This window comes from Sphaeramia orbicularis, chromosome 3 (genome assembly GCF_902148855.1).
Source record: "Sphaeramia orbicularis chromosome 3, fSphaOr1.1, whole genome shotgun sequence".
Classification (NCBI taxonomy): Eukaryota; Metazoa; Chordata; class Actinopteri; order Kurtiformes; family Apogonidae; genus Sphaeramia; species Sphaeramia orbicularis.
The window spans coordinates 41,312,392-41,331,102 of record NC_043959.1 but is presented as its reverse complement, the minus strand read 5'-3'; the positions used below and the strand labels follow the sequence as shown (position 1 = coordinate 41,331,102).

The following is an 18,711-nucleotide window of genomic DNA, read 5'->3' as shown; positions in this document are numbered from 1 at the left end:
CTTCATATTTCTGTCTTGGCTGCTTCTTTACCTACTCGTCTGTCTCTTCTTCTACCTCTAGCGCTTTCTGTATCCCTATCTGTGTAATTTACAGGCATAACGTAGATTAGACTGTAATTACACATCTGTGTCTGATAAACTTGATTCATAAGGGACTCCAGTCATGTTGCCTCACCTCTGGGGGCCTTAACACCAGATCTCATCACCGTTAATACAGCAATACCACCATTAGCATCTTGTCTATTATCTACATGATTAGCCAGGGGTGAACTATATGGCTGGTGATTTGTGGCAGAGTAATTTGGCTGTGTTGTGTCTTGGCTGACCCCAGGGCAGCTGCAGAAACAGCTAGTCAGTCATTAACCGCAGAGCCACACATTGCTGCTGACAGGTTAATTACACCTGGTTAGTATCGGTTAGCAGCAGGGATAGTTGGACCCCGCAGAAATGCCCCTGTGGCAACTAACATTAGGTCTGTGTCAGATTATGTAAATATAACATTTTTCATGCTATAGGTAAATACGTGAGGAGAAAAAGAAAGCAACAGCACATGGTAATTTGAAGTCCAGGTTCCAGGTTCAGCTTGTGTGTGTGATTTGCATCCCATCATGAGGCACAAGAAGCCTACGTATCCACTTACTGCCTACATTTATTTACAGTTATAGAAAAAAAACAGTGTTGGGCAAATTACTTTAAAAAAGCAATTAGTTATAGTTACTAGTTACTTTCCCCAAAAAGTAATTGAATTAGTAATGGAATTACTCCTTCATAAATGTAATTAGTTACTAAGGAAAGTAATTATTGTGTTACTTTTTTTTGAAAAACCTTCAAATATGTAAAAGGAAACTGATTTTTGAGCGTGTTTCATGAACCAGTTGCATAGAGTAGAACAGCAGACAGGTAGTATACCATGACTGTGGTGAGGCTGGGGTCAACCAGGGCCCACCAGGGCCCGGCTTTTCCACCACATAAGTGGATATCTGCATTTATAGGAAGAACATGCTCCTCCAGTTAATCCCAGGTCTCCGCTTTTTTCAGTTGCTCCTCCCTGATACAGCAGTAAACGTCTTCAGAGTCAGTCAGACTCACTGATAACTCCTCCCCTAAGTTGGCTGCACATAGCTGCGTTCAAGTGAATGGGGTGTGCTGCGGACAACTCAAACTCGGACATGTCATTAGTCGTTCAGGTGAAGGCAGCGTGGACAGCTCAGACTCACGGGGCACACAGGTGAAGCATGAAGGCAGTGCGGACAATTTCAAAATAAGAAACGGCTCGTAAACGAACGGCTCGCAATGAATTGGTTCTTATCGTTCACTGAAAAGAGCCTTTCAAAAGACTCGACTGATCCGCAAACGTCACACCTCTGGTGCCTGGCTGAGCCAAGACAGATAACAGCTGTTAGATATCAGTGCATAGTAACGCACCACGTTTCACTGCGGTAACAGTAATGGCGTTGTAACATTTCAAATAGTAATTCATTCGATTACCCATTACCGAAAAACAATAACAGCGTTAATAACGCCCTCATTTTTTACGCTGTTATTCCCAACACTGGAAAAAAAAAGTATATATATATATATATATATGTGTGTGTGTGTGTGTGTGTGTGTGTGTGTGTGTGTGTGTGTGTGTGTGTGTGTGTGTTGTTGCTGTGACACAGATCTTAAGTGGAGATTGTTAATTTGAATATAGAGCAGTTTCATGATGACGTAGGACGTACGCTGCTCGCGCACCTTGGAGGCAGAGAGCAGACATAGTTCGTAGCAAAGCACTGACTGCCAGTGGGAATAATGCCGTCGTCTTGCTGTGGCGTGGGTTGTCAGAACAGAAAGAACACACAGAAGGATTTAAACTTCTACAGAATTCCTGCTGGCAAACATCCCTTCCAGAAAAATCGGCGAAAGTTATGGTTGCAGGCATTAAGACGCGAGAACTGGTGTGAGGAGGAACTTCAGAATGCTGGTGTGTGCAGGTACACTTCAGATCTGTACGTACTGGAGGTCTACCATACAGAGATGGTGTTAACCGGAAATATTCCGTCACTGACAGATTTTTTTTTTAAATGACGGAAAATTCTGAAGGCCGTCCGTCATTTTGACAGATTAAAATACTGAGGGTAATGTTGTTTAGCTAACTTTAGCCGAAATTAGATGCTACTTTGCTAGCGCAAACTGTGCAGACAGCCGAGTCTCCTTAGTTCTTTTAAAGCCCAGTAAATGTGATGGCACTGATAAACACGGAGAAAAAAGAGGGACTGATGTGGTGAAGGATGACGGACAAGTAAGTTATACGCCGGTTCTGATAGCATATGGTGTGTTATATTTACGTATTTTTTACCTTTCATGTGTTATGGCACGTCAGTTCGTGTCCAGATCTGTGGTTCACAGAACCTGAACCCTAACCCTCAGTGCATGGGACTGACACTGCGTGAACAAACACAAGGAAAGTTTAGAATGTCTACAGATAACACACCAATTAACAGTGGAGTATATAATTATGCCAGTCTTGATATCACATTAGTTTATCAGCCAGCAGCAACTACAGCTGCTGCATCACTTAGATGTTTTGAACATTAAATACTACTAAATATATCTCATTATCATTAAAAAAATAAAAATTTGAAATGACAAATAAAAATATGTTATGACAGAATTTTTACGACCCTGTCCGTCAAAATGATGGACAATAAAAATGTCTAGCACAACCTCTGCTCCCCACCCGTCTGTGACAGTCTGCTGTTCTGCTATGGGACAGCCTATCCCGATGCGGTTAAGTCAAATTATGCGAGAATGAAAGAGAAGATGGGATCGGCTTTTGGACAGAAACAGTTAATGGACAGTTTTAGAGCTAACATATTCGCTCGTTCAGGAGTTCCGGGGGAGAGCCTGGAGGTGTATGTGAGCCGGCTGGTAGTTGGTACTGGTGTTTTTGCCTCCGAGTTGCGCGCGCATTACTGTTGTTAGTAACCATTGAAACTCATCTATAGCCCCTACAATAACTATGATGAAGATTAGTGGTATTAAACATCATTGTCATAATTTGTCATAATAGTAATTAAACAAATTTTCCAATCTCAGGTATTTAGATTTTTTTATGCTACTATTTATCAGTTATTCCAATCAACAATCCAAACAAAACAAAAATAATCCAAAACTCTAAAGAATGTCATGAAATTAATAATACCATTAGAGAAACAGGGAGTTGAGATCCAGAACAGATAACCAGGTAACATATGTATATTCACAAACAGTGTTGAAGAGAACCTCATTACAAAAACAGTGGAACATTGAGGCGAATTCACAACAATAGTCTATAAAGGGTTAAACGTTTGTTGCAATTTTATGATGTCTTTTATGAGATTAAAGTCATATTATTTTGAAAATAAATTTGCAATAGTGCGATAAAAAATCCTAATTTAGAAATTGTAGGCCTTAAGCCTTGTGGATGACAGAGTTTACGGTTACAGCGAATGCAACAAGTGAAGCAGCAACTGTCTTGAGGCAGTTTTTGACGAAACAATGACAAAACGCATCCAAACGTGTGCAAACTTGCTTCAACGTGCTTGCTTAGATTTTTGATAATGTGTTGATGGTGGGCTAATAAGTTCAGTGTTTCACCATGCGTAAACCCCAAATGAAACTATAACCTCACAAAATGTTCCAAGTCCTCCATTATGCGATGAGTGGGTGCACCTTTATTCTCGTAAATTATATGTTTTTAAATTATGTTATTCTCATAATATTATGGTTTTATTCTCAAAATATGTTCTTGTTCTTCATTCTTGTAAAATTATGACTCTTTTGTATTCGACATTACATGTTTTATCTTGATATTTTACGACTTTATTCTTGTAGTGAGAAGGGTTTTTATTTTCTGATGTGGCTCTAATATGCTGTCGTACAATTTAGATAAATATCTAACTTTTTTTTTTTCCTGTGAAGGCATATTCACATAGTAACATATTTAAGCCATGTCTAAAATCCTTTCCTTTTTGTTATTTCTTCATAGATCCTCCAGTTCTGGACCCGGTCTTCCAGGACGTGCGTTCTAGGAACAGTCAGATGGTAACCCTGAGGTGTACAGTCCTGCGCTCAAACCCACCACGTCTGACTGACATTCGCTGGTTCCGTAATGGTGATTTCATCCGCATGCCTATGCCAGACCTAAAGGAGACCCCAGAGCTGAAGTTTAAGCTTGAACCCACCAACAATGGCACATATGAATGCAGAGTCAGCAATAATGCAGGAACATCAACATGCACGTTTAATGTCTCAGGTAAGTGGGCAAGAAATTGAACAACACGTTGAGTAACACAATTACATCAAATTACATCAATTATACTTAGGTTATTTATTAAACACATACATGTCACTAACAATCATTTTTCACTATTTGAAAAGAAAATTACTTCTGTAAATTTTACCTGTCTTAGTTATTTCTCAGGTTTTACCTTATTCCTTTATCAGTCAGCATGTTCAGTCATGTTCTAATGAGTAATATTACATCACATCTCTAAAGCTTTAGTGTGTGAATCTGTTAATTTGATATACCATAATTGGATATGAAATATAATTTAAGGTATTAACACATTCAGATGGTGTTAAGCCATTCAGCCACTTGTGTTCGTTAATACAACCAACAACTGAACATTTTAGGTAATTGGCTCGAAGTTCTGACATATTTTCAGTATAGACTATAACTGCTGCTGCTGACAAACAATTATGTTGTACTCGGAGAAATGTTCATCAGAAGTCTTGACCTTATATGTACAAATGTTGTGATGTAACTAATTATAGATGTAACAAATTAACAGGAATTGAAACAGGTTGTAGAAATCCACTCGATTTTTACCAAAATGAATATAAAGATAGCTTTACAGCACCTGGAGGGTTCAAATTCAAACTTTTGGAAATATTAGGGTCCAATTACACAAATAAATGTTCCAAAGACTAATAAAAGAGGGTTTAGCAAAACATGACCCCTTTAAAACACATCAAATGCAGCTGACAAGTATGAATGTTGGCTAATAATGAAGGCAAACTTAGGTAACCAATGATATATGAGACTATCTACACTTCAGGAAAAGGAGTGTTTTATTCTTTATATCGACGTATGGTTTTCCCTACTTTATGCCATTCAACATAGATCAGTTATTTGGTTTCTGTATTTATATTTCATGAGGCCCTATCTTGCAGTATTTGTCAAAAATGTTTTGGTTTGTCAATCCCTACAGCCCAACCATACAATGCTGAGTTCTACTTTGACACCCCAAACCCAGTACGGATACTTAAAGGAAACAACTATTCCTACAACCTGCAGTGGACACAGAAAGATCCTGAGGCCACAGATCGCATCATAGGCTACTGGATCAGTGTTTGGAAGGTAAGACAACATGTTCTACCAGTAGTAACTCACTTAAATATACAACACATGCCATAAGATAAGCATTTGTGTTTGTTTGCATGTGGTGTTTTGAAGGGCGTGAATCTACATGGGAACTCATAGATATTGTTCATCACAGTCATGAGACCCTGATCATCTTGACTTTAAATAGAGCAAACACTGGTCTTTGTTTATCGGTTTGGTATGAAATTGACTGAAGAGGCTCACAACCTGTGTAGACATGAACACATGCGCTCAGTCTGTATGCAGTGAAGTCTGCATTCTAAATAAACATAGGGATTTATGAGCTTGGGGAGTGTCAAGTGTGTGTGCAGTCAATCAATGGAGATCTGTAGAACTGAATTATAACCACGCCAGGCCTCTCCTCTCCTCTCCTCTCCTCTCCTCTCCTCTCCTCTCCTCTCCTCTCCTCTCCTCTCCTCTCCTCTCCTCTCCTCTCCTCTCCTCTCCTCTCCTCTCCTCTCCTCTCCTCTCCTCTCCTCTCCTCTCCTCTCCTCTCCTCCTCTCCTCTCCTCTCCTCTCCTCTCCTCTCCTCTCCTCTCCTCTCCTCTCCTCTCCTCTCCTCTCCTCCCCTTTTTGTGTTACCACTTTTTCATATAAACCTATCTACTTTCCAACAGTAGGCAGTTCCTATAGCTCAGTTATTTCCCATATAGATCCAGAGGTAAGAAGATGAATGGTCAGCCTTGAGAAGCACCATCAGACATGTAAGCCTGCAACCATGCATTACTATCCTTTCAAACTTTGCCCACACAATCCCATTACAACAGGACTTTAAGTTAGAGTGCCAGATGTATAATAATGTGTTTACCGCTGGTGATGTAACTGCAATTTAACAAAGTGATTTTAGCCAGAATTCAGCCCAGAGACAGTTAAAACAGTGACTTTTTTAATGGTGTTTCCATGTCTTGGCTTGTCCATGTGTAATTGACTTTGCATTATTGTGACTTCATTTTTACAACTCACTGAACGGTGTTAAATCAGTCTTGCAGTCAAAAACTATAATTTAGAATCAACATGTACTCTCTTGACCTTTTAAACTTCAGTTACCAACTTTTCCTTATATAGACTTAAAGGTAAAAAACAACATTTGTATACATTGTCATACAGCATACTCTAATTACAATGTAAATAGCAGTATCAGTACAGATTTGGGTGAGGAAACCACTACATTAATCATGTTTGTAATTATAATTTTTGTTTTGATTGGAGGCACATGAGCCGACTCCTCATCTCCACAAACACCACCACAAACTGCTCAAAATACACCCATAATTGGGAATGTCTGTCCATAGATCAACCTCAAACCACCTTACTGTTCAAAATCTATTTATAAATCACTGGCCTTGAGTCAGAATACAAGAGGGGTAATAGTGAATTATACACAACTAGCTGAAGGTTGGTGTGAGAGTGTTTCAATGTGTGTGTATGGTGCAGGAACAGAGGGAATGCAGGGTCTGCCAGCTTGCTTTTGTGCGGATGAATAGCTAATTCCCCTCCTACTTTAAGAGTTGGCTGCTTACCTTATTAAGTAAGACTCTTCAGGGAGACAGAAAATGAGCGCTGGCCTTCCTAAGATTAGATTGCATGCCTCAGCCTTCAGAAAACTCCCAAACACCATCTCTCTTATTCCCTCTTGCTGTCTTTTAATGGTATATCTCTCTTTCAAACATTTCTTTCCATGTTGTTCCCATTTATTCCATTTTTCTTTAGCTCCATCTTTCTTTTCCTGCCTTGCTCTCACCTATTTACTTCTCCTTTCCCTTTCATTTTTCTTGCTCTGAGGTGCTGTGCTGCAAGTGCAGATTTAATGGCATTTAATGTTAGATGAACCGAGGCAACGGGAATAGCGCTAATAAATAGCTGCTGCAAGTTGTTATGCTGACAGTGTTAAAATAATAAGTTGCATTAAGTGGCACTTAAGAACTTCTTAAATGTTGTTAAACTTTAATTTAATTTCAGTGTTTTTCTTACCTGCATGTGTTTATGTATGCATTAGACAGCAGCATAAAAGAGACAAGAAAAAAGAAGAAAGGAACCAGATGGTGATGGTGAGCAAGGAAGTGAATGTATGGGTGTGAAAGAGATAAATAAGATGCAAATTAAAGAAAAACAGCAAATCTCACTGGTTCTCTCGAGTATTAAATAGAGTAAGAGAACATTCAAATGTAATACCATCTCAATTTCACAACCCATCTATTTCTGCAACACTTTCTCCAGCTCATCCTCTTAACGCCTTGACACTCTATCTTTTTAGCACATACAAAATGATGTGGGGTCTCAGTGGAGCTGTGCAGACACAGAGGGTAATAAAAGGAGATTCACATCAGTCTGTATAGACCAGGGCTTTGTACATCTGCGCACATGGTATTTTGCTCATGTGGCCATTTTTTTTAGACATTTGTTTGTATCTGTAATGTTTTGTGCCACGTGTGTGAATGGTTTTGGCAGAACACATAGTTTGCTCCATGACTCAGCCCCCAAGGCTGTGAAATCCCCCGTTTACACTTCTTAATTTAGTCTCCCAGTCTCAGCAGGATGTTTCCCTGTGTCGATTTGATTGGCTTTCCTTTGTTTTAACAAGCGATCCCTACGACCCGTTTCCACAGACCACAAGTTTTCTCATTAGGATTTCTCGAATACGTACCTCGACTAGTGGAAAAGTGATTATTTTACCTTTTTGCTTGCTGATTTTGTAAACCGTTTTGTGGTTCATTTCTTATCTTGGTGTTCTAGCACCTTCTTAAGAAATGCAGTGTTCTTGTCTTATCTTATTATATTTTATCTTATCTTATCTTATCTGTCACCTGAAATGTCTAGTAATTGATTAAAAAAAACAACAACTTACTAATAAAAAAAATATATGGTGAGTTGAGAGACAATCACAATACATAAAAGACATGTCAAACTCTGAAACTGAAGCACTGTGGTACTGTTTATCTTTCAAATGTTCATTGTGGTTGGTTTAAGATGCTGCTCTTTCATAATTACCTCCACCAAGAGGTATTGTGATCACTTCGCTTTGTGTGTTTGAGTGCATGTTTGTTTGTTTGCGTGTTTGTTTGTTTGTAAGCAAGATAACTCAAAAAGTTAAGGATGGATTTTCACGACATTTTCAAGAAATGTTGATACTGACACAAGGAAGAAATGATTACATTTTGGTGGTGATCGGGGGGGGGGGGGGGGGGGGGTCTGTCTTGGCGGAGGTCTGTGCTCTCCGAGTGCTTTTCTTGTTTATAGTTTGAGTTATTGTCTGTTCAGTATTAATTGTCAGCTTTGTACATATAAGCTGGACTGACTGTACATATCCTGACCAAGGAAAATAACATTCTCACTTTGTGCAGTAATCTACACCTGGCTTTTCTGCCTCTGTCCATAATAATATACATTATATAGACTAAATGTTGTCTAAAATTAATGTTTATTTGCAACATAGTATAGCAGACTATTACATGATCCAAAACAAATGAATTTTAGCCAAAAAAAAAAGTCTCCGTTTTGAATGTCTGGAGTCGCCAGAAATTTATGATGTTAAAATGGGGTCACGAGGCAAAAAAGGTTGGGAACCACTGACATAGTGGATGTGAAATGAAGCAGTCAAGATGTGACTGAGGTGTTCATTTTCAGCTTTAATTCAAGGGTTTTAAGAAAAATCCATTTAGAAATTACAACAATGTACTTCAATTAACAGTGAAACATGTACAGACCGTGAGGAGAAAAGAGTAGGGTTGTATATTCGCTCAATTATCAATTAATTTAGAAAATTCTTCCCTAAAAGTACTTTCAAATTTGTGCATTCATTTTAAAAAATGACCATTCTTTACAACAACAGAATATAATATACAAGCACTGCAGACATACTCAGCTGAGGAAATTAAATGTGTTATAATACAGTATTTCATCTTTTGTTTGAAATGCTACTGTATCTCTTCTCTTCCTTTTATCCCCTCTCCCACTTTACTATTCCCCCCACTCCTCAATTTTTCCACCTCATCTCTGTATCGACCTCCACCTGCAGCTATGGGGCTGTGAGTTGTTTGTATCACTGACGTTTTGCAGCTTGGAGGTGGCCAGGCTTCACAACTACTCTCAGATTCTGTCTTGAAATGAGACAGTCACACAAACACCTCCCCTACAAACATGCTCCCCCATTATCATATATATGAGAAATTAAAAATATTTATGATGAATTATAGCTGTACATTAAATCAAATATATGAATAATTTATGTACATAAGCAAACCTCACCAACAAGCAGCTTTATTTGTATTTCACATACAAGGCCATGCAGATAGTACAAGCTCTATCCAAGTATGTTCAATAGTCATGCGTACAGACGCATACACACATACACACATCAATGCTAGATCAGTCGTGAAAGAGATCTTTAATTGACAATAATAGAAAAGTTAACCTCACACTTCAGAGTGAAGAGGCTGCCTTCTCTCACGCTGTCGATCCAGATCCTTCTCAAACAAACGCCACTCTGCATCTCTATCTCATGGCTCCCTCGCCCTCTTTCACACTTTCTTTGTCTTGTTGTCTCTTTGTTGACAGTTGAATAGAGACGTGGCCAAAAAACACTGTCTGGCTGAGATTTTGAAAGCCTATGTGTTGCACAGACAGAGATGTGGGCTCATAAACACACACACACACACACACGCACACACACACACACACACTGTCACACAAGCACACTTGTCAAGAGAGCTGGATGGACTTCCATATCAATCTATCAACCGACCACAATTCTGCCTCTTTAAATATGTCAGTCACTCATTCCTGCCACCGTTTTCCTTCTGTTGGTCTTCTCTCTACATGCTATATATCTTATTCTCCTCCCTGTCCCTTTCTGTGTCACACGCATACATGCACAGACACACACATTCTGTCCACTGACCTCGTGAGGGAGGCAAATAGAAGTAAAAGCGGCATGGAGGCAGACTTTTACCTGCAGTGGAAGCAGCTGTATTCCTCTGAGTCACACTTCAGCACCCCATTGATCCAGTGTGTCTCAAACTCTACAAAGTATATGTGTGTGTGCATGCTTTTAGGCAACTTGATTTTTTTTGTCTCCTGCATTGTAGAAAGAACAAAAACGATAAGTGTCCACACTTTTATTTCCCCAGGTTTACTAAATCATTTCCCCTTCCTTGCATACATTCAATATAAGCATAGCTTTTCTTTTCTGGTATATTCCACATAATTATGCATATCCTGCATGAGAAGTGTGTAAATGTTTATATGAATGAATATGTGCATAAAAAAGTCTTAAAGGAGTTTAATATATTTTACATGAAACTTTTAATGTGCAGTGTTCTATACTGCATGGTGATGCATGACTTTAATGTTAAGCTGACAACTGAACAAGTATTATATTGCACATTAATAGTCATGGTCATAGATCTGTTGTCCAAAACTAAGATTACTATAACTGTAATATAGAACTAGTACAGAGTTATTGCTACAATAACACAGGGTGTTTTTTATTCTTTTTTTTATTTTTTATTTTTTTGCAGTTTTCCTACTGGTATGTTTTCTTTCTTCCCTGTAATCTCAAACAATCCCTGACCTTTTCAGAGCATATGTCCAAATTAACTGATCAGTCTTGGCCATTATAAACATGTACTTTGTTGTGTGTGTGTGTGTGTGTGTTTGTTTTTAAGTACACTAATTAAGGCTTTTTGTTGGTTACTATTACTGCCAAAAACTTCAATAAGGCACATAGCAATTTAGGAAATCTAAACCTGTGACCTTCTATTGGAGTGGTGGTCTATAAAACCACAACACCTCTTTTTCCACATTTTCCTGCAGTTTCATTAAAAGTGGCAGTAACATTATCCATCATTCAGCATGAACATTCAGGTAGACTACAAGTAGCAAATGTGCAAAGGTCATCATATAAACTTAAAATTAGGTGTTGTTTGTAAACCTGACACAGCAAATGAAGACCCTGGTGCTAAAACTACTGAAGTCACATTTTTGGACAGTTCAAGTTGAGCATATAAACATGTATTTGTTTAGCTAAGTCCACCCTATAAATATTTTAAACAGAAAACATGCTTAAGTCTTCGTGCTCTACTATGGAAACAAGAGGTTATCATATTCTGTCCAGTACGTCTGTGCTAAAAGTGTCTTAGTCTGAAAAGACCACCAAGATCATCATCCGACTTTGGGTCATGTGACACACAAGGTGTCAAGATAAAAGGACGGACTCAAACGCACGGAGCTGAAGGGAGTAAAGGTGTTTATTGAACAGAAAGTAAATGTGACAAGGAAAACTGAAAACCTGAGAATATGAATCAGAGTCCATAGTGCTGTGGCAGGAGTCCATGTGGATCTGTGGTGGGCTGTGGGAGATCTGTGGGGAAGCAGCAGCAGTGATGACAGCAGTGGTAGCAGAATGTTCCAGCACCGCCCTGGAGCAGAGGAGCCCTTTATATGGGACTCTGATTGAGATCTGCTCCAGCTGCGGTGCTGGCAGGAATTTTCATGTCAGGAGTATCTAAGTTCTAGACAGGTGCAAAAAGTACCTATGTCCAAAAAACAAACAAAAAAAAAACAGTGCAATCTCAAAATGTTGAAAACCTGTCTGCATATACTTCAAACAATTATGATTACTAAGCAATGTATAAAACAGCAAAACTTTTATGAATCAGTAATATTTTTGGATTTGATTTTTTCAAAATAGACATATTGTGTTAAGGCGGCCATACACTGTTCGATTTTAGAGACGATTTCTCACTCGTGCGACTATTTCTGGGATTGGGCCAGATGTGCCTCTAATTGTGTGTCGTGCTTCGTGCAGTGTACATGGGGTAAGGAGAAGCGATTAACACCTCACGACCACCTCACGACTAGCAATCGTGGGTTCGCAAGGAAAACGGAGCTGTTTGAAATCCCGCTCGCTCCTCCTGAGGGTATCGCACTGTCAAAGCAGTGCCACAAGCCGATCTGCCTCAAATTCTCACACTGTGCATGCGCAAATACAATAATAGCCAGCTACTGTAAGATAATTCTAAGCTTACAGTAGCTGGCTATTGGCCTAGTACAATTTAGCTTTTGCAGCTTACCTCTAGTTCCCTTTGCTGTAGGATTGACAGCCCATACTGTCCACGTCTGGCAAACCAATTCCTGCACCAAACACGTCATTGTCTTTTCCTCTTTTTTGATTCCCCGCAGATAATGGCACATATTGCCAAAGCAGCTCATTGGTTTTTGTTTAGCACTACCATTTCGTGACTCACGCCAATACACAATCGTCTATGCACTTTCGGATTCCTTGGTATTTTAACGTTGTATTTCCGGATACAACACTCGAATGTGTCGTGCATCCTCTGGTGTATGGTCCTACAGTATGAGCAGTCAGGTCGCATACGAGCATCAGTTCATACAAGGTGAGAACATGAATCGTGAGCCTGACTTTCCGATTGATTCGCACAGTTTGAGATGGAGCTGCATGCAACAATTGAAATAATTGCACAGTGTATGGCCGCCTTTAGTAAGGGTCACACCCCCCTGCTGTCCAATGGTACACCAGGGACTCACCCTTACTAACTTTGTCGCAAAGAAGAATTGCTAATCTAATATAAGAAAACAACAAAATGACCATAATCAATCTAGACATAGTGTGACTTCAGTACTTTTAGCGCCAGGGTCTTCAAATGCAGGTGAGATTAGTGTTTAAATTAATTGAGAAGGGCATATTATACAGAGGCATGAAACCATCTGTGTAAACTACAATGGAAAAAATACCTGCTGTCCATTAAAGAATGTCAATGATGGTCCATGCTAGAAGAACGTGGAACAAATGAAATGGAAACAGCCTGACTGGTGCTAAAAGTTTAGTGCCGAGTGAGGAAGAAAGAATGTCGCCAAAGTATATCTCCGAGCACAGACTTTCTGCCTTTGGGCCATGGATGGCATATGAGGCTCACACAATAATTGGACTCACACCAAACTGTTGGCAGCTTGAGCAGGAGTTCCTGTGGTCTTGTCAATTGAAATGATCAGTTCAGTCTAGTTGAGTTTGAACTTGCAGTTGTGAGGAATAGCATGCATCAGTTTGAGTGTCAGCGGACAGGAGGAAAAGCAGATTTCAGTGAGGAAATGTCAGAGCAGCAGAGTAGCAATTACAGAGAAAGTTAGGGAATGCATCAGTGCCTCTATGACAAAATTGTAGTATTCAGGTTGGAGGAAATGAGTAACCACAGCGCACAAAGCATGAATAAATTGATTTAATTTTGTCTTATTTTTACCTTTATATTTATATTTCCCTGTATCATATTATAGTCAGTAGAATATGTACAGTATATCATATTATGGTCAGAATAAGAGATCTGTGTCCAGAGTAATATCATATAAATCCTGTTATTTTTAAAGTCCTGACGCTTCACAGAAAACCATAAAAACTAAAAACCTTAATACTCTGGGTGCTTAAAATGCTGGGACATTATACAATCCCAGATGCATGCACACACACACAAACACACACAAATGCACACACCGTAACACACTTCTGCATGCATTACCTGATAATAGTGTGCTGTGGGTGTACTAAGGTGTTATGGTGGAGTGGCTGACCTAATGCATTAGATTGAGTTCCCTGTCAGGTCTTTAAGTAGCTGGGATCAGAGGCAGATACACAGCTAATGGATCCTTCTCTCTGTGGGTGGAATAACAGAGCAATAGCTCTATTAAAAGTGGTACTAACAAAAAAAGTGCACCTTATTTCTCTTGAAAAAAGACAACTGGTCTGGATTACTATCATGATCATGTTTTATTTTCATTTTCCCAACTGGTAACGCAGAGTCGATTTAATTATATATGGTGGTCTCTAATTTAATATAGGTGTATATCACTTAATCCTAAATGATATTTGGTCTAAAGCTAAATAAATGTCAACAAGAGAAAGAAATACGGAATGGATGGAATGGATGGATGGAAAACGCCTCATAAAATAATGTTTTAACCAATACGTTATATTTTTTTGCAGACCACCTAGCTTAGAGGCCATCTCTATACGTGACTTATTTGGACTTCTTTGCTGGCATTTCAACGATTATAAGATGAAAGAGATTGTAGATAAGGATTCTTTTGACAGTTGGTTTATTTTGTTTTGGCCACAAGATAAGACTGAAAATTTTATGCAGTTCAAGATAGGTATAATCCAAGTCCTCAGGTATGTTGTCTGGCTGTATTCCCAGAACTGGCTCTAGGCCCATACTTAAAGTCTAAAACCATAAATGGAAAAATGATGAAAGAGCCTTTAGTGGAATAGAAGTAGAGATTTACTTCCAATTAGAAGAATATTGAGGCAAAGTTGTGGAGATGAGAGTAAGAATAGTATAAAGAGAATTTAAAGGATAAAGAGAGGGTGGAGTGTTGGCATCTCATATATTTTTCTTTCTTCACTTTATTAGACTAAATCCAATTTTCTTTTCTTATCTGATGCATTTTCTATCTGTATATGTATATGCTTGTTTTTGCTCCCCTGCTCTTGCAGTATTTAATATTATACATCTCGACATGTTTACATCTCCCTCTTTTGTGTCCCCTGTGTGTTTACGTATGAATGTTTGTGTGCATGTGTGCATTCATTTGTACAAATGTAGAACAAGCAGAACCTGCAGTCGAACCTGATAGACCTCAAGAGTAAAGAACCGGAGAAGGGTGTGCTGCTGTCCTACACCATAAGCGACCTGAGAATCCCTCTGTCTTATGAGGTCCGACTTGCCCCCGTCACCACCTACAGCAGAGGGGATTACATCAGTCGCACCATCCAGTACTCGGAACGTAAGTCACATTTGGAAACATTTCACTTTTCTTGGACGTCATGAAATGTAAAAAAAATTAAAGAAAAATACAGATGAATAGAATATGCACATCAGAGAGTTAATCGATGTTATTGTCATTTTCTTACAGCTTACACATACCCGAGATCTTCAGGTGAGATTTTTCTCCTTAACAAATCTGTGACATTTCCTCATTTGAAAATGGAGTTTGTTGCTGCAGCCTGATTGATGACAGGAGGGTGAATTAAGAAAGGCATGTTGAATTTTGATGCATGCTATTTTAGCTTAGATGCTGCAAGTGGTGTCAGCACAAGTTTGTCAAGGCAAAAGTTTCCCATGACCCAGCCTTGGGCTTTATTAAATCTTGTTGCCAGGGAGTCCAGTGAAGCAGCAGTAGGATGTGAGAAAGCGGCTGATGGCTGGAAGCATGTCCATGACATTTTAAATGTCATGAAAGAGTGGTCATAATTGGAGGATATGAGACTGGTTAAGGTGATGTGATTGGGTAAAGGTTTAGAAAAAATATATGTGGTCTGACTTCACATGGCCACCCCCAGAAGCTTTTAAATACCCAAAAGCCACTTCATTAAAGTGTATGAACATTGGGTTATATTTCGCCATTTTCTTTCTGTCAGTCTTTCCCTCTCCTTGTCTTGTCTGAACTCTAACTCTCCCCACCTCTCATCCTCTGTTTTGTCATCTCTTTCTCTTCATCAGTCAATTGCTTCTTGTCTGTTTTCTTCATTAAGAGACACGCAGCATTTTCTGGCAGGAGTGGCAGTTGGCTCCGCTAGGGTGAGGCAATTAAAACAACAGCAGATTGGAACAGACTGCGAGAACAACAGTGCAAATTGAAAGCAGCGCATGTAGTGGAGCAGCATGTGAATAGTAATAGATTAGCTCTGTGAAACAAAGAAATACACACCAGCCGTCCTCTGGGGAACCAATAGCCATATGCATCTGCAGCAGACTGTGTGTGTGTCCAGGAAGCTTTCACTGAATCTGTCAGCCTGGGTGGTTTTAGATGGCTGTTGTTATACTTGGTTGCTCCAATTTTCATTTCTAAGTGAGGCTCTGATAATGCCGAAGCTCTCCAGATGGGCTAATGAAGGTGACAACACCTTGGAGAGAGGCTCCTCTGTCGGGTTTAACAAACTTGCATAGAGTAGTGTTTTCTTTTAATTCATTTTGCAAAAATGTTTAGAGATTCTAGAAGCTTGTTTCTCAGGTTATGTGGCAGTCCTTTTTCTATTTTTTCTTTCTACATTTATTTCCTTGCTCTCTTCCCCATCATATCTAACTAATTCAATGGTGAAACATTCTCATGTTGCTATTTGTGGTACAGTTTGGTTAGCTTGCATTTTATTTTTAAAAATATGTGAAACAAAACCAAACCAATATGAAAATACATCTCTTATGAGCTGACACACTTTAAATAAATCAATCAAATCGCTCAGTGCTCCCTTACTAACTTAACAGCATATGAACTTGATTGACTTTTAATAGTAGTGTTTTGTTGTAGTATTGCTGACATGTATCCATCTCTATTAACATTTAGCAGCTAAAGGCCACACTGAATGACTGATGTAAAGCCATAACGAATGGTGAATTCATGAAACTGACACAATTCTGCTAAGGTGGTAAAATAGGAACCACAGTCTTCACTGAACAGCCTCACAGGGTGAACCAGTTTCTTTTCTCATAACTGAAGGCATTTTACTGTATTTGCCATACAATCTGATCTTTAAACTGTAAAAACTGTTCTTTAGTTTTTTTTTTTACATTTCATTTGACTCAGCTTTACCTGTTGACAGTTGGCTTTAGAATTTCCTTCATGTAGGAGGCACATATAAATGCATAAAACGCAGAATCCATATACATTACCTCCTACATTGAGCACTTAGTCAGTAATTGCCTGACTGTCTGAGCTTCACTTTTGAATTGCATATTTCAGAAGCCATTATACAGTCATATTTTTGCATTGCTTTGCTTAGAAAAGACCGTGAAAAGAAAATATATTCAATGTGAAGCCGATAGCACATCCTTTCCATCACCTCTGTGATCTTACATGCTATTCTCTGGGTTTTAAATGCCAGACCATGTATGTGGTTTTGAGGACGACCGGATCTGTGGGTTCTCTCAAGACCGGAGTGATGTCTTTGACTGGACAAGGCAGAATCACCTTACCCAGAATCCCAAGCGTTCAGCCAACACTGGCCCCGAGACTGACCGCAGTGGTACCAAGGAGGGTGAGGAAATACAAACACAACTTTAGATATAGGCTTATTTATTTTCAGAACAGAACACTACACCGCATGGTGTCAAATATACAGTACTGTGCAAAAGTAGTGGTCCACCCTTAGTATTGTAGTTTTTGCAGGGTTGGAATGAGCATACATATTTATTTCTCATTCTCAAGAAAATATAGTAAATATGTACGCATCCTTAAAAAACATAAAAACTAAATGGATTCTAAAGGTTAAAGTCACTATTTAGTGTGACCCCCAAGACAAAAAGCAACAAAACCAACTACAAACATCTGACATGTGTTGAATTAAATATCAGATATAAAACATTAAAAAATTAATGCAACAAATCTCATATTGTCTGAACTGAATGAGACTTTTGTTTTTACTGCTGTGCATACTGCACATACAGTATTAGACCATCAAAGTCATCAAAAACAATGGTTATGCAATCAAGTACTAACTCCTGTGTGTACCATATGACCAAAATAAACAGAAAAGGAAACATGGAATGCTTAAAAGCACTGTTTTTGTCAGTACAGTGCCATAGCAACTGATGTAAGAACTGAAGTGATTTTGGAAAATGGATAGATATCAGCTCTGAAATTAAACTCTTATGAACTTTTTTTGTTGTTATCATTATATTTGTCCAAATAAATGTACCTTTAGTTGTACCAGGCATTAAACTGAAGAAAAAACTGAAGGAAAAAAAGGGTGGTCTAATAATTTTTTCCACAACTGTGTATCCACATTGTATCATAATACAGAGACTGAGAAATGTATATGTGTGGTCATTAGAGCTTTACTAAATCACCAAACCTAATGTTGATCTTGGACTTTTGCACAGTACTAAATATATTGGTATGTATTGTATATAATTTGTATGTAACAATATTGCTTGCATGTACCTCCACTGAAAATAGAATGATTACAATTCTACTGTTCCTGTGTTGAAGATAATGTGACGCTCACATTGTGCATAAAATCTTGTCTTGTTGGTTTTCAGGATACTACATGTACATTGAAGCATCACGACCACGCGTTCAAGGGGACAAGGCTCGTCTACTGTCGCCACTTTTTAATGTGACCTCAGTCAGGGGCCCCAAGGGCTCTGGCAGAGTCCCATACTGTGTCTCCTTCTACTACCACATGAAGGGCAAGCATATTGGTGAGTAGTAGTAAAGATAACAAAGTCTAAAAATTTACTCACCACAGAAGGGCATCTATAGATATGGAACTAGACAAATAGAAGACGCTGACACTCAGT

At 38.8% G+C, this 18,711-nt stretch overlaps 1 protein-coding gene across 2 annotated transcripts in view; it reads left to right on the top strand.

The window, feature by feature from the left end:
* mdga1 (MAM domain containing glycosylphosphatidylinositol anchor 1) overlaps nt 1–18,711 on the top strand; it is a 245,884-nt gene that overhangs the window by 185,145 nt on the left and 42,028 nt on the right. For both annotated transcript variants that reach the window (XM_030123136.1, XM_030123127.1), the window contains exons 10-15: nt 4,010–4,276; nt 5,235–5,383; nt 15,019–15,199; nt 15,329–15,352; nt 17,295–17,447; nt 18,451–18,612. In XM_030123136.1, coding sequence (XP_029978996.1) covers nt 4,010–4,276; nt 5,235–5,383; nt 15,019–15,199; nt 15,329–15,352; nt 17,295–17,447; nt 18,451–18,612 — 936 coding nt within the window. The remainder of the gene's footprint in view (nt 1–4,009; nt 4,277–5,234; nt 5,384–15,018; nt 15,200–15,328; nt 15,353–17,294; nt 17,448–18,450; nt 18,613–18,711) is intronic.